Here is a 17,121-nt window from a genome sequence, read left to right as displayed (position 1 = left end):
AGATAACAAGGTGATGTGCAGACCTCGGGAAAAGAGGGTCTAAAGGGAACTCTCTAATCAGGCCTTCAACAAAGATTGGCTCCCTATAGTTCACAATGGATCCAGCACAACTCCTCAGGCATAGGACTTCTACAAAGCTCTAGAATGCAATACACAGTGTGTGTCATTCTAGTGTGACCCATATAGATACTTCCCTCCTAAATCTGCAATAGAGTCAAGAATTAAAGTTCTAGTCATCTCTATTCAGTTTATGATAAATAATGGTAATATATAATATGTTCAAATTCTTCTTCTAGTTTGTTTCTGTCGAGGTTTCAACTTTTCACCAGTAATCCATCTACAATTAATTCATCTTTCTCCTACATTCAAATTAATTCCCTGGCTAGGCAATTCTACCTCTATTAGACATATCTGACATCTTTTTTTTCCTCCAACTATCAACTCCCACATCCAGAACATACCATATATCTGTTCCCTGTTAAAATCCTTCACATATCTCCAGCCATGTTCGTTCTATATTTTCCAGTTGTTATGGTAGTCCAGTTTCACTGTAACTTCTTATTATTCCAATAATATAAAATTCTAGGTTCTTTTATTTCCACTATCCTTCATACCTAGAATTCCATTCTTACATATTTACAATGAACCCTATCTATGTTTCAAGGTGTATCCTATATCCTTTATATTAGTTGGGGCAAGCTAAGTATGATAACAAAAATATCCTAAAATGTATAACAACTCAAAAAACAATAGCTTATTTCTTAATTACCTAATAAATATGGAGAGTCTATAAAGGCAATGGGGCAGCATTTTAAGATAAAGTGATTCTGGTATCCAGACTTTCCCACAGACAGCTTCCAATGATGCCTCAGAAGCTGTCTTCATTTCAACTAGCCAGAAAGAATAAAGAATATGAAGGAATGTCTGTGGTACATTTAACGAGCCAGCTATGGAAGTGGTGCATGTATCTTTCATTTGTCTTGTATTGACTGGAACTCAGAAAAAGGGCCATGTTAAAGTGCAAGGGAAGGTCAGATATCTAATCTGGCTGTAAACTTGAAAGGAGAGAAGAATATGAGGTTTGGTGAGCAGAGAGCATTTTCTGTGACATCCACCATAAAATTTCTATTTTGCTCCTTCTAAAGTCCAGGTTCTTTCTATCGTATCATGCTCTGCTCTCCAGGATAATCGGGCAGTCTAGAATTCATATTTTAATATGAATGGTTTGAGAAACTAGATGATTATACTCAGGAAACAAGAAAATGAAATGGAGATGACTTCAATAATTTTAAGTACCATATTGTACAAAGTCTCAGACAAAGGCTGGATTATGCTTACTTTTGTTACAGATACACAGAAGATCAACAAAAGAACATTTTGCAGAGATATTAGTCACTGAACTAGACTGTTTCACAAAGTAGTGAACTTTTCTTTACTGAACAGAATGAAGCAAAAGTTGAACATCCAGGTACCATCAAGGCTGAAAAAAGTGTAACAACTGATAACAGTAGAGAGTTTGGTCTGCATGATATATTCATTCCTCATGTAGCAGAATAATATTTTGAAATGGTAACTGGGGTTCTTTATTTTCTTCAGAGTTCCCTTGAATCCATTGCACTACCCTGACTCCCACTACCATTCAGGCGCCAGTAAAACCTTTGCCTATGCTTTGCCTTTAAGAGTACTGTTCAGACAAATTAAGTCAACTGCAATACTCAGTCTGATTCTAATATTCATTAGAACCACAGCAAAGATAATTTTGAAAACTATGGTTTTAATAGTGAAAGCCAGCAACTTAATTTGAGGGCTCTTCTTCTACTTGCCTATGCCAATGCCTTGGAGGCACCCATGACTTCTAGCTCTCATATAGCACACTCCCATGAACTGATATCATCACTTCTATTTTCAAAGGAAGTATGCCTCAAAATAAACCAAAATATACTTTGGAATGTGATTTTCTTACCACTTGTACTTCAACACTCTGATCCTAGCTACCATTATCCCTTGTCTGAATTACTGTAATAGCTCCTAACTGATTTTTCTGCTTCTACTCCTGCCTTCCTACAGTATAATCACAACATAAAGTAAACTTGATCATGTGAGTCCATTGCTCAGATTCCTGTCATATCTTCCCATGTCATTCAGAGTAAAACCCAAAATCTCTACCATGACTTGTGATTTATAAGTGTCACCCTTCTCCCCTCCATCACTGTCCAGTCATACTGGCTTCTCGCTGTTCTTTAAACACTGTAGTTTGCTCCTAAATCAGATATTCCATGGTCTGGAACGTTTTTCTCCCAGGCATCCAATGACTTAATCTCTCATTGCAATGTCACCTTTTCCGGTCTTCCCTCTCCATCATATCTGAAATGAAAAACTTTCCCTTGACACTACTATCCTGCTTTTCCTACTTGATTTTTCCTTTTAAGACTTATCACTATCTAACATACTTATTTACTTAACTGCTCATTCCAACAGAATACAAGCTAGTAAGATTTTTGTATTAAGAAATATTTATTCAAAAAAAGAAATATTTATTCAATGAATGAATAAAGGGAAATGCTAAATTGTTGGTTACTATCTTTCTTTTTTTTTAAGATTTTATTATTTATTTGTCAGGGACAGAGGGAGAGAGAGTGAGTGAGCACAGGCAGACAGAGAAGCAGGCAGAGGCAGAGGGAGAAGCAGGCTCCCTGCTGAGCAAGGAGCCCGATGTGGGACTCGATCCCAGTATGCTGGGATCATGACCTGAACTGAAGGCAGCCGCTTAACCAACTGAGCCACCCAGGCGTCCTGGTTACTATCTTTCAATTCAAGCACAGTACCATGAATTTCCACAGACCTTATTTTATGTATTTATTTAGTTTATATTATATTTATGTATTTATATGATTCTGCATCTCCCATCAGTATGAAAACTCCATGATGGCAGAGAACTTGAATGGTTTGCTTAGAGTTATGGTTCCTGATCCCAGAACAGTCCTTGACAAATATTAGGTTCTAAAAAATATTTGAAAAATAAATAAAAAAAAAGGATGAATGTGATGTTGGAACTTCATTTCAAAAGCTCATCTTGGTGACTCTTTGGTTGAACCAAGTCTATTCACTTCTTTTTTTTTTTTTTTTTAAAGATTTTATTTATTTCTTTGACAGACAGAGATCACAAGTAGGCAGAGAGGCAGGCAGAGAGAGAGAGAGAGAAGCAGGCTTCCTGCGGAGCAGAGAGCCCGATGCGGGCCTCGATCCCAGGACCCTGAGATCATGACCCAAGCCGAAGGCAGCAGTTCAAATCACTGAGCCACCCAGGCGCCCCAAGTCTATTCACTTCTTGATTTCTAAATTTTTAGTTTGAATGTTTATTTGAAGGCCTTTAACAATTACTTTAGTAGATTTTTAAACATTCTTCTAAAAAGAGCTGTAGATTAGGTCAAATGAGAGTTGCTATGGCTAATAAAAATGTTAGCAGATGTGGCAAACGACATATCTGAGCAGAAGCTTTAAATATGATTGTGTGGTTCAGTTTGGCCCTTGGTCACGAGAATAGTATTTCTAAACTACGACTACTCCTTTAGCCTAGATACTAAGCAGAGGCAGCCTTACATATCACCTGAGTAAGAAATACATCCAGTAGTTGCAAATCACTAAGATTTGGCGGTTGTCTGTTATAAAAATAACCTGGTGAAAGATGAGAAACATCTCTCAGGACTATTTCACCAAAAGATTAAAACTAACCTGAATAAGAATAGCAGCCTTCTCCCTCTGTTCTTGGATATTCACAGTGTTTTCTCTTTTTTCTTTCTTTAAAATCGTTTTATTCTTGATGCAGTAATTTGGCTTGGACATCAGGGGTTCTATTGCAGGGGGTTGCAGCTTTGTAGAGAAATGAATACGTCTGCGCTCGATGTAACCACGCCAGTATGCCTGGATTACCATAGCTGCCATACTGTTAAGAAGAGAAAATACACGTTTAGTAATCCATGAAAACACAGCTGTAGGTGAGAGGTCCTCATAAACTACTTTTGGTAAACAGGAAATATGTAAGGCATTGGTTAAAAAAAAAAAAAAAAAAAAAAAAAACTTTGGCTTAACTATAGGCATATACGAAAAAATGGAATGGAAAACCTTCAAATCTGAAAAAGAGAAATGCGCCAATAACTTAGCGAAAAGAAGCATTCTTATCTGAAGATGAAAGGATGACAAGAAGAATCTGAATAAACAGGCCTTGCTAAATTTACCCCAGTTTACTATGCTTAGCTCATACTCTTTGCCCTAATCATATTTTCCACGACCTTCTACTTTTCATCAAACTTAATATAAAAGTGCTCAGGTTTAACTATTTCTTCAGGTCTTTATTTCTTTATGAAGATTCCCATGTCATGTAAAACTTATATTAAATACATTTCCTTTTTCTGTTTTATTTTTTATTATTATGTTCAAGTAGCCAGCATATAGTACATTTCTATATTTTTCTCATATTAATCTACCTTGTGTTACAGGGATTCCAGCTGAGAAGGAATACTACTGGAAGGGTAGAATTAAAAGCTATTTTTCTGGGGGGAGGGGGTTTGGGACAAGGGGGTGGGATTATAGACATTGGGGAGGGTATGTGCTTTGGTGAGAGCTGTGAAGTGTGTAAACCTGGTGATTCACAGACCTGTACCCCTGGGGATAAAAATATATGTTTATAAAAAATAAAAAATTTTTTTAAAAAAAGCTATTTTTCCTCCCCTACAGAGCAAAAGTAATCAATTAAATAAATTAATGAAATATAAATTGGGAAGTATTAGAGCTACTTTCAATAAAATTTTTAAAAATATTTTTGCCTTAGGGAATACATACAAGTTTCAGCATATCAAACTTTTTAACTTAACTTTCAGAAAAGAAATCACCATTCATACTCACAACTATTCTCTCAAATAAATAAATAGAATCTTTTTTAAAAAAAGAAAAAATAATTTTACATGTTCTCATTTTTTAATAAAATACTAGTCAATTAAATCAGAGTCTGCCAAAGTTCAGTAAAGTTAATCTGTACTATAATTAATGATTTGTACACATGTCATATTATTAAGGGAATTAGTATAACATATAATCATTATTTAAATCCTTCACCAAATAAGCATTTAGAAAATTACCTAAGACTATCCATTAAAAATAAAAGATATACAAGTGTAAAAGAAAAATGTTCTATAAATCTTACACTTTTTTACGATGCTCAGTATTTTGGCAATTCCACAGCAGAGAACTTGTCATTACAGTTTCCATGAATGGGATTCTTTCCATGGAGATACTGTTTGATTTGCTGTCTTCTCTTTTCTGGTATACTATTTCTTCCTGATTTCTTCCTTCTGTATCTTCACATAAGGAGTTGGTAAATGTAGAATGACTAGAGCCAGAGTTCATCCATTTCTCAGAGGTGTCTGGTGAGTCCAGTTTATATTTGTCTGCACAAGAGTGGAGAACTCTATTTTGCAGTATGCTATCACTATTTGTAGGGGTCAAATGATTTTGCTGGGTTTCAGGGTCTTCTCTCTGGGTGACACTTATGCTCCCATGTTCATGTGAATATCGGCATTCATTACTAAGTGTCATTAATTTATTAAAATAATGGCAGAGATTTTCTGCAGCATCCAAGGTGACAAAATTTCTAAATAACCAAAACATTTAATAAGAATTATATCAGCAAATATTAAAATTTGTGTAGGTTCTGGAAATTTCCCTTGTGTTTACAGTAAACATGAAAATTATGCTTTAAAACAACATTCATTAAAACCTATTTTCTGGTTGTTTATGTAAAAATGTATCTCATTTCTAACAAATCTGAAAATATTTGTTTAGCTAATTTAGATTGGTCAATCCAGACAAAATGTCTGGATGTTTTAGAACCATTTTTATTCTAAGTATTTTTGGTACAATTGAATGAGAAAAAATCCATGCTTTTACTACCATAAACATGAGAAATCATGGCTGCCTAAATTTGGAGAAGTTATTTATGAAACACATTTAAAAGTACTTTCTACATTGACTCTTGCCATGCAAAATATTTGTATTGGACTTTTAAACAAAGAACTTATATTATGGGAAAGTTTTTATTCCCATTTTTCGCGGAAAAATTATCCATTGCGAAGAGAATTCAAATACTTGAAGGCATAAATGGTTGTGATCCTCTTAAACAACTGTTGAATTTCTATCTTATTGAGGTTATGGTTTACATAATTAATCAAACTTTCTGTTTGCCATATTTGGGGATCTTAATAGCAAATGTAAAAGACTCTGCACCTATATGAGCCTTTTTCTTGGTACCTTTTATTTATCTTCCCTTGTTTTATTTTTAAGAATTTACTTACTTCAAATCTATATTTTCTGACAGTATTTAATATATAGCCACAAGCTGCCTTATTTTTTTTTCTAAAACATGCAGGATATAAATAAACATAAAACTTTTGACCCATATATATAAGCATATCTATAAATATAAAACTTTTAACCATACAAAATGAAAGTAAACTATGGAGATAAACAGTCCTGTGTTCAGAGAAGTAATATTAGACATTAGCATAGGCTCCTCCAATGTACTTTCAATATTTTGTATTTTATTCATTTTGGTGGCTAATAATGCAGAAAAGGTTCAACTTGATATTAGAATATTTAGTGTGTAGGATTGGTGTTGAATTCACCACCATTTATTATTAATGTAAAATATAGTCTATTTTCCATGATCAATGCCAAAATGAAACATGTTGCGATGACAAGAGATATTCAAAGGAATTGAAGAATCTATGTTTCAACATGAGGGATATTAGAGTCATCTTTACACAAAAAAATTCTACATTACCACACATATACAAAGAAATGTAAGTTTAGTTTTTCCACAAAGATACATGTAAATAATCTTAGTATTTGTTAAAGCAAACATTAATTATATATAACAATTGGCATTATTTTTAAAGCTGTGAGATTTGTTTTAATCTGAATAGATGATATTAAAAACATTTTAATGGAAAACAAATCTTATATAGATGAGCAAATATAAATATGTGAAGAGCAATATTAAAGACTGCAATTTAATGATTAAGTTTAGGTATTTGGAAGGACATATTACAGTTACAATTCAGTTATAATGAAGGGTCACCATTAGTGAAATATGAAATTATTTTCTTTTTTTATTTGTGTATTCTGGAGTAATGCAAATTTAAAAATACAGTTAGAGAAAGATCACCTGTAATTCTTTCACATTAACACATTCCTAATTTGGGATGGGGAGTGGGAAGTTCTCTTTCTTTTACATCTGATTAGGTCTCTACTCTTAGCTTCTGCTCCTCTGAATATGTGCATCTGTTGACTGCTTTTCCCTACTGTGCTCGCCTAATATTTTTTTTAAAGATTTTATTTATTTATTTGAGAGAGAGTGGGTGACAGCATGAACAGTAGGGAGGGGAGCAGCAGAGGCAGAGAGAGAAGCAGGCTCCCTGCCGAGCAAGGAGCCCGATGTGGGACTTGATCCCAGAACCCTGGGATCATGACCTGAGCCGAAGACAGCTGCTTAACCAACTGAGCCACCGAGGCGTCCCTCGCCTAATATTTTAATAAATAAATATAATATATACAATATATCTTAATATATAATAAATGTTATACTTATAAAATTTGCATTGCTCCATTGTAACTTTGTCTAATTTTCTCTTATGTTAATCTGTGAATTAAAGATAACGTGGAATACTTAGCTTATTTTTGTGTCTTGCCTACAATAATTGTCAAACAAATTTATGACTGATTAATTGAATGAATGACTGAATGGATGTTTGATTCTTGTCTTGAAATTATCCTTATGACTTCACTTATTCTAACTAATACTTTAGCATTTAAACTATAATTTAAATTATGATTTTAAGGGAAAATATCCCTAAAACACACAGTCTTAATCCAAAAAATTTGTCACTGTGTTAATCAGAGTATTTTTAAATTACATACATAATTGAATTATTTCCTTAAATTATGACATGGAGAAGTGAACAGTCTTACCCTTTTCCATTAATATAGCTTTCAACCAGTGAGTTGAATTCTTGAATCTGAGACTGACAAAGTATCACAAAACGTCCTAATTCTGGCTCATAGTGTTCTTCAGTGTGCCTTTCTGAATAAGAGTTTAGCATTTCGCCATTGAGGATTCTTAGAGCTGGTAATACTTTAAGTAGAAAATCCCTATTGAAAGCAGGAAAAAAATTAATCATCTTGGAAAGGAGAGTTTATATCTAAAATAACCACGTACCTATTACTTAAACAATATAAGAGCAGGGTATATCTCAGAAAATGCTGTTAACTTTGTAGAGAAAATTATACTCTTAAACTTGTTAAAAAAATGTTATAGTATCATATCATGTACAAAGTTAGGGTTTAGAGACTTAACAAACATTTAACCATTTTCTTCTTAACACAAATGAGAAATTTAAGCAGCTGGAAACTTGGGCTGGGAGTAAATAAAGGTTTACACTATATAAAGAATAATATCAGATACACTCTTTTAAAAAGATGGCATATAATAATCTTACTGAAATTTGATGTTTATTTTAGAAGTAGAGGTAAATTCTGATTGCTTCTCTTGGTAAAATATACTTAAGAATAGGGCTAAAACAAGATCAGTAAGAGATCACCCTGTTTATCATGACTGAAAAATATAAACTTATATTCCTTCCTGAGTCTTGCTAAGGATTATAATAATACAAATCTTTGAGGTATCAGCAAAAGTCTGTTCAATTTAAAAGCCTAATTCTGTGAAAAAACAAGTCAGATAGCAAAAGCTGTCCACCAAACCTAGCCATTTATAAGTACTTGCCAAACCTTTCACAAGGGTACTGCAGGCCTCTTTTACAAGGCCACTAATGATCACAGGGGTAAAATGGAGTCCTTAAATGAATAAAACCCCTTAGTTAAAAACTTTCATTTCCTAAAAGGAAAAGTACAAACTGATGAAAGATATCAAAGAAGTAAATAAATGGAAGAATGATGCCCAGTGATGATATCTTCAGAGATAAGAAGTTCAATATTGTCAAGAAATCAATTCTTCTCAACTTGATCTATAGACTCAATGTAATTCCAAAAAGTACTAGTAAGGTAATATTTTGAATATCAACAGACTGATCCTAAAGTTTATAAAAAGAGGCAAAAAAAAAAAAAAAACACCAGAATAGCCAATTCTATATTTAAGAAAAAAGAACAAAGCTGGAAGACTAACACTTTTGACTTCAGACTTATTGTGAAGCCACAGTAATCAAGACAGTATGGTATTGACAAAAGAATAGACAAAGAGATGAGTGGAACAGAAGAGAGAGCCCAGAAGCAGATCCCCATGAACAGACTAGTTGCAACTAATCTTTGACAAAGAAGCAAAGGCAATACAATACAAGATAAATGATGCTGGGACAATTAGACATCTACATGCCAATAAATATATACATAAATACAGACAGACAGACACAGACTCTGTACTCTTCAGAAAATTTAACTCAAAATGGGTGACAGACTTAAACATAAAATGCAAAACTATAAAACTTCTAGAGGATAACACAGGAGAAAATCTAGATGACACTGGTATAATGATGAATTTTTAGATATAACACCTAAGACACAATTCAAGAAAGAATTGATAAGCTGGATTTCATTAAAATTAAACTTGTGAAAGACAGTGTCAAGAGAATGTGAAGACAAGCCACATACTAGGAAAAAATATGTGATAAAGGGGTTGTTATCCAAAAATATAAAAATATTTTTTAAAACTCAACAATAAGAAAGGTGCCTAGGTGGCTCAGTTGGTTAAGCATCTGTCTTAAGCCCCACATGGGGCTCTCTGCTCACTAGGAATCTGCTTCTCCCTCTCCGTCTGTTCATTCTCTCTCTCTCTCTCTCCCTCAAATAAATAAATAAAATTGTAAAAAAAAAAAACCTCAACAATAAGAAAATAAATATACCAATTAAAAAATGGGCCCAAAACCTTAACACCTCACCAAAGAAGAAATACAGATGGCAAGTAAGCATATGAAAGATGTTCAACATCATTTGTCATTAGACAACTATGAATTAAAATAAGATATTAATAAAAATGAAAATAAAATAATAGGATACTATTATCTACATATTAGAATTCCAATCCAAAATGCTTATACCACCAAATGCTGGTGAGGATGTGAAGAAACAGAAACTCATTCACTGCTAGTGGAAATGCAGAACCAGTGTAGCTACATTGGAAGACAGTTTGGTGATTTCTTACTTTTACTTTAATCCAGCAATGTGTTCCTTGGATATACCCAAATTACTTAAAAATTATGTCTGCTCCAAAATCTCCACACAGACATTTATAGCAGCTTTACCTGTAATTGCCAAAACCTGGAAACACCCAAGATGTCCCTCGGTAGGTAAAAGAATAAATAAACTTTTACATCCATATGAAGGAATATTACTTAGCGCTAAAAAGAAATGAGCTATCAAGCCATGAATAGACATGGAGGAATCTTAAATGCATATTACTAAGTGAAAGGAGACAATCTGATAGGTCACATGCTATACAATTCCAACTATGTGAAATTCTCGAAAGAAGCAAAACTATAGAGACATCAAAAAGATCAGTAGTTGCCAGGGATTAAGGTGGAGGGTGGGATGAATAGGCAAAGCACCAACCATTTTTAGGACAGTAAAACTATTCAATATAATACTGCACAATAGTGGATACATGTCATCATACATTTGTCAAAACCTATAGAATACACAACCCCAAGAATGAACTCTAATGTAAAGTATGGACTTCAGGTGATAATGATGTGTTGGTGTGGGTTCACCAATTATAATAAGTATACAAATTTGGTGCAGGATGTTGATAGTGGGGGAGGTTGTTCATCTGTGGGAACAGGGTGTATGTGGGTATTCTCTATATTTTTTTGTTTAATTTTGCTAACTTGACTTTCTCTAAAAAATAAAGATTTTTTAGGGGTGCCTCAGTGGCTCAGTCAGTTAAGTGTTTGCCTTCAGCTTGGGTCGTGATCCCAGGGTCCTGAGATGGAGACCCACATTGGGCTCCCTGCTCAGAGGGGATCCTGCTTCTCCCCCTTCCGCTGCCTGCTGCTCTCCCCTGCTTGTGTGTTCTCTCTCTCTCTCTCTCTGTGTCAAATAAATAAATGAAATCTTTTTAAAAAAAGTTTTCGAATTAAAATAAAACAAAACAAAATAAGCTTAGTTTCTAAAAACTAAATGAAGGATGGCAAGATAAGATTACTAAAATGCTAAGGTTTGGGGCGCCTGGGTGGCTCAGTGAGTTAAAGCCTCTGCCTTTGCCTCAGGTCATGATCTCAGGGTCCTGGGATTGAGCCCAGCATCAGGCTCTCTGCTCAGTGGGGAGCCTGCTTCCTCCCTCTCTCTGCCTACTTTTGATCTTTGACTGTCAAATAAAAAATAAAATCTTTTAAAAATAAATAAATAAAAATAAAATGCTAAGGTTTGAGAAGGAAAGCTCCAGTCAGTTAATCCTTCAACCTAGATGGTATAGTAAGGGTGGACATATCCATTTATATAAACACGGTTGTAAAACATAATTTTATATATCTATATAAATAATTCATAGATAATTTACATTTTGATATATTTATATATAATATATATATAAATGGGATGTAGTCCACTAAAGGCACAAATTCTAAAGGTTAACTAAAGTCATAACACATCACTACATATAGTTACAATCTTGCTAGTTCTTAATAAAAGATAATCACAAGAAAGGTATAAATATATCTCCTTAAATTAAAGCAAAAAAAGAGAAGAAAAACACCACAGTTTTTCATTTACTGGGGACGCATGATTAATTTCACACCTTCACATCCCTTCACTCTCTGAGAAATAAGACCTTTTTTTCTTACAGATATTTAAATAAGGAAAGAGGGAACACAAATAGATTTTGTTCTTCAAGGTAATTATTAGACATTTTACAATGCTAAAGAGTTTAAGCTAGTTATGAAAACTTGGGTCCATCATTTCCTGGCCTCTTGACTAAGATCAAGTGAAAATTTGCTTCTGTATATTTTGATCTTTGTAACGCTTTTTTTTAGGCTTGAAGGTATCAATATTTCTCCTATCATAAACTACAACACTTACCACAAAGGGTTAAATAAGTAACATATATTATATTTCTGTTTCAATTCATTTTAAGATGTGCTCAAAAGCAGAATGCTCATTAAGATAATAGCTATTCAACACAGAGGTAATGAAGTAATCAGAGGTAATAAAATAGGTATAACATTAAATACAAAGTCTTTGACTGAAGTTATCATTAATGCAAAGAAAGGTTAATCTCTAAAACTGAAGCTGATAGGGGCGCCTGGGTGGCTCCGTGGATTAAAGCCTCTGCCTTCGGCTTAGGTCATGATCTCAGGGTACTGGGATCAAGCCCCGCGTCCCTCCATCGGGCTCTCTGCTCAGCAGGAAACTCGCTTCCCTTCCTCTCTCTATGCCTGCCTCTCTGCCTACTTGTGATGTCTGTCAAATAAATAAATAAAATCCTTTAAAAAAAACCCTCAATCTGATAATAATTAAAATATGGAGATATTAACTATCCATATTCTATCCTACCAAATTATTTATTACATTACTAATGAAACTACATTGCATTCTAAATCTCCCTCAAAGTACCCGATCAAGTTTTCTTCAAAAATAACTATAATGTCAAACTTATTTAAAGCTATAAAATGCCAGGTATTAAGTAAAGATGCTTTAGAAATGTAGTAATAAAGAGTACTAAAAATTAAAACTATATAGGTGTTCATGACAGTTTTAAAAAGATGCTCTAATCTTATTAATGATTTTATTTCTTTAGATCATATCTCCTAAAATACAGAAAGCAAACATAAGCCTTCAATAATTTGATGGAACTAGCCTTAGACAGTAGCCAGCAGTTCTAATTCTTTGTGTACCAATCAAATTGCTGTCTGATAGCTTGGTCTCCAGAATGGACCCAGCCAGCAAAGGAATGAGGTATGCTAATAGCGGGCTTTGGTCTTTGAATAGGTATATCTTACAAGAAAAGTTAGATAAGGCAGATTTCCTTACTGTAAATTGGATCTCTTAAGAGTTAGTTAAACCTGATTTATTTTTTTTGTTCAGTCATTTCTGGTTAAATAACAGTAAGCTATTGGGCCTATAAAACTTTTCAACAGGACCCTGGACCCACAGTGATAATGCAGATGAAGTAAAACTAGGACTCTCTTGAACAGCCATCTTTCAGGTCTTATTTTGCCTATTTAATGAGGTGTCAACAAAAGGAAGAAAATATTCATACTGTTTTCATGAGAGCCACAGGTCTCAAACATTTATTTTTTATCTTAGTCACTCTCTAGTTCCACTAGAATGGGAATTCAAGGTTAGATCCCTCTGTGTATCTTCAACCCTGCAGGGCAGTGTTTCTGAAAAGACTATCCTTGAACTACTGTATTAGTGATATCTGGGATGCTTTTTTAGATTCAGTTATGCTCAAAGACCTCTGCTGGTGGGATCTGGGGAATTTGCATTTTTAAAATATACCCTTTTTTATGTACCTTAAAGAATTAAGAACTATTGCATTGGGAGGAAAATAGACTACAAGGAGTTGTGCTAAAATCAGAGATGCTCAGGGCACCTGGATGGCTGAGGTGATTAAGTTAAGCATGTGACTTGGATGGTTCAGATCAGGTCATGGTTTGAGATTCAGCCCCACATCAGGCCATCAAGGCTCTGCACTCAGCAGAAGTCTGCTTCCCCTCTCCCTTTTCCACTGTTTCCCCTAACCCTCCCTTTCATGTGCATATATGTGCATGTTCTCTCTTAAATAAATTAATAAATAAATCTTTAAAAAATAATGAAATAAAAATAATGAAATCAGAGATGCTCCAGGTTGAACTGAAGTTCTAATCATTCATAATTGTTTTAAATTTTCAAGAAAAATATAGCTTACTTGAAAACTTGTAGCATGTTCTATATGTCAGAGAATTTACTAAAATAAGAGATATTGTGGACCTGGACAGTTATATTCCCATGATCTGCTTACTGATTAACATTGCCATTGGTTTTGTGTAAATGATATGAAACTGTCTTGGAAAAGTATTCTTGTAACACTACAGTTACAGAGGATGTATCACATATACAGAGAAATCAGCTTTCTACTCAGAAATAATTGCTGACAAAATAAGGAGCCATTTTAACTAAATAACCTAATATAATCTTAGAAGCAAAAATATAATAATTTGCTTTATCATATTAATGGAAATATCAATATTTTACTACCAGCAAATTGTATTTAATACAACTGTTTGTGCTCTGGACAATTAAAATAATGAAAAATAAGTAAATCCAAAGGCAATAAAGGACATTAGGTTTGTTTCTAGATATTACAAATGGCATTATGTGGAAGCTGTTTGGATGTTAACTAACCAGATCAACAAGGGAAAAAAAATGATAATTTTGCCATCAAATACTATATTTTAGATATGGCTATTGATATAGATATCATTATGTACAATATTATAGCTACAGGAAATAATTATAGAGAATGTGGCTCAACAGGACTTGAATTTTCACATCGAAAATATTTTGATGTTATAATTCATCACCTTTATATAAAAATGTTCTCAGTTTGAGTCAGAATATTTGAAATTTCTTTGGATGTAAAAATTTAGCTTGTTTAGATATTCAAGACTATGACAATATCTTGAAATTTGTGATTTATATGATAAATATAAACATTTGAGTTAGTGTTTCAAGTTCAACATATTTTTTTAAAATAATTTATTTTTTTAAAGAATAGTTCTCAGATCTGTATAAATTAGTAATGCAATGGGTTGGCTTTAAGTTCAAATGTAGCCTTATAAGAGTCTATGATGAATATATTAGAAAGTGCTGTAAAAAGTTGATTCATATTGGAAATGAAGTATAAGAATACTGTGAGATCTCAACATTAGTTTTTCCAGCTGGGCTCCTCCTAGCAAAGGGCTGAATCAATATTTCATTTAGTGAAAACTTCCTGGTGAATATTCTGTCACTTAAGAGACTCTATTCATCATTAATGAACGAAACACATTCCCAAAGGAGATTCCAAACTAAGTCTGTAGATTAAGTTTTAAAAAGAGAATTTTTTAGTACATCAGTTTTGTCCATGTTATCACTGGCCCGACATAAAAGTAAGAAGCCAATTGGGAAAATCTATAACTAATCCTTTTGTTGGTATCAAGGGGTTATGTAAAGTTCATTGGAATATACTGCTTAAAGTTTGACTCGATCCTTTCATTAACAAATCCATATTTTATGGATTACTGGATTTTATACCCTTTAGATAACTAAATCTCTTCTTGAAATTATGAAAGCTGTATTAGGCCAACTGATCAAAGTGAAATTTGATAAGCAAAATTTTCAAGTTGGTATGAGTCTAGTCTAATAAAGTTCATTTAAACATAAAAATTCTAATACCTAAATAATTGTACATCTATAAGTACTAATTTTTTCTTTCAATATTATTTCTAACTAAATATTTTCTTTTAAACTGTAAAGTATATATATTTAGTTAGTATATTATGTATTAGTTTAGTACTGAGTATATATATACATAGTACTAAGTATATATATACATGTATATATATATACTTATATATTTAGTAGTACTATATATATAAGTATATATATATACTTAGTAGTACTATGTATGTGTATATATATATATACAAGTATATATATATATATACTTAGTAGTATAGTAGTAAAATGTGCATATTTATCTTTATAAATGTAAATAGATTTATATCAATATATTTCTCTATCAGCCTATTTGATTCAACAAACTGTTTATTCTTCATGCAAAAAATAAATAAATAAATTCAAAGATTATTCAGGATATATAGGTTTGTTTCTAGTTACTGCAACTGGCGACATGGCAGCTGTTTAAATGGAACTGATATCAAATCAGCAAGAAAATTCATGTTCTATTTGCTCAACGCCTAATAGAAAAACCATGCTCCCCCGCAAAAGAACTTGCTCCGAATGTTGGGCACAACCACTTATTTCTGTTTGTCATCATAGATTTGGTCTATATAGCTACTGAGGAAAATAAAGACATATACCTAAAAACAAAAATGGCCTATCAAGCAGAGACTTTTGGACATAGTTACACCCACTTTTTGTATGGGAAGTTTCACTCTAAGGTTTGCTTTCTAAAAATGAGGACCCAAAGGGGCACCTGGGTAGTTCAGTTGGCTAAGCTTCTGACTCTTGATTTCAACTCGGTCATGATCTCAGAGTCCTGGGATCAAGTCCCATGTTAGGTTTGGTTCTCTGCCTGATCCTCTCCCTCTGCTCACTCCCCTCGAGTGTTCTCTCTCTTTCTCTCTTGCTCTCACTTTATTTTTTTTAGATTTTTTTTTAATTTTATTTTTTTAGTGTTCCAAGATTTATTGTTTATGTACCACTCTACCTCTCAAATAAATAAGTAAAATCTTAAAAAATAAAATAAAATAATAAAAATAAATGAAAATGAGGAGGCCTAAACCTGGGGACTAGGGTTTTAAACCCTAATGTAAGAAAAACACAGCCCCAGAACTTGAGCTAGTATATCTAGATGGAGATCTTTACTACTTCTATGTCAAATGAGAGAGTCCTTTTCTCAGCTGGCAAGAAGTCTAGGCACATATTTAGGGGGGTCCTTAGTAATTTGTCCTGAGATCAGTTTTTCAGGAAACATGAGGAACTTGACAAACATTATGGATCCCTAAAAGTCAAAGTACCCTAGCTGTAGAACTGCCATTGATAATTACTACAAATCAATAATAAGATCAATTGTCAATTTATAGGTAATAACACTTTCAATCACTAAAGAGAAATTTTAAAAATTCAATAGAAAAATGAGACAGTCTGAAACATGCTTTTTTTTTCAAGTTTTTACATATTATAGTGTAAAATTCTGTAATGTATTCCTTCAATAAATAATTTTGGTCATCTATGACATATGTATGTCATATATATATCATATACATATATATTATACATACATATTCTATACACACACATACACACACACACACATATAGTTACCTAGGAAAATAAAAATATCTATGTAAAAATAAA

The 17,121-nt window shown here is 33.1% G+C and overlaps 1 protein-coding gene across 3 annotated transcripts in view; it reads right to left on the bottom strand.

The window, feature by feature from the left end:
* Positions 1-17,121, bottom strand: part of LRRIQ1 (leucine rich repeats and IQ motif containing 1) — a 214,199-nt gene that overhangs the window by 128,311 nt on the left and 68,767 nt on the right. For 2 of the 3 annotated variants that reach the window (XM_045082964.1, XM_045082965.1), the window contains exons 15-17: positions 8,023-8,202; positions 5,201-5,647; positions 3,733-3,943 (exon numbers count right to left, since the gene is read on the bottom strand). In XM_045082964.1, the coding sequence (XP_044938899.1) occupies positions 3,733-3,943; positions 5,201-5,647; positions 8,023-8,202 (838 nt within the window). The remainder of the gene's footprint in view (positions 1-3,732; positions 3,944-5,200; positions 5,648-8,022; positions 8,203-17,121) is intronic. The other variant, XM_045082966.1, reaches the window with a different exon arrangement.

This window comes from Mustela putorius, unplaced genomic scaffold (assembly GCF_011764305.1).
Source record: "Mustela putorius furo isolate JIRA1106 unplaced genomic scaffold, ASM1176430v1.1 tig00000640_pilon_pilon_pilon, whole genome shotgun sequence".
In the NCBI taxonomy this organism is placed as follows: domain Eukaryota; kingdom Metazoa; phylum Chordata; class Mammalia; order Carnivora; family Mustelidae; genus Mustela; species Mustela putorius.
The sequence above is the reverse complement of the archived record's forward strand: the minus strand, read 5'-3'. Positions and strand labels throughout refer to the sequence as shown.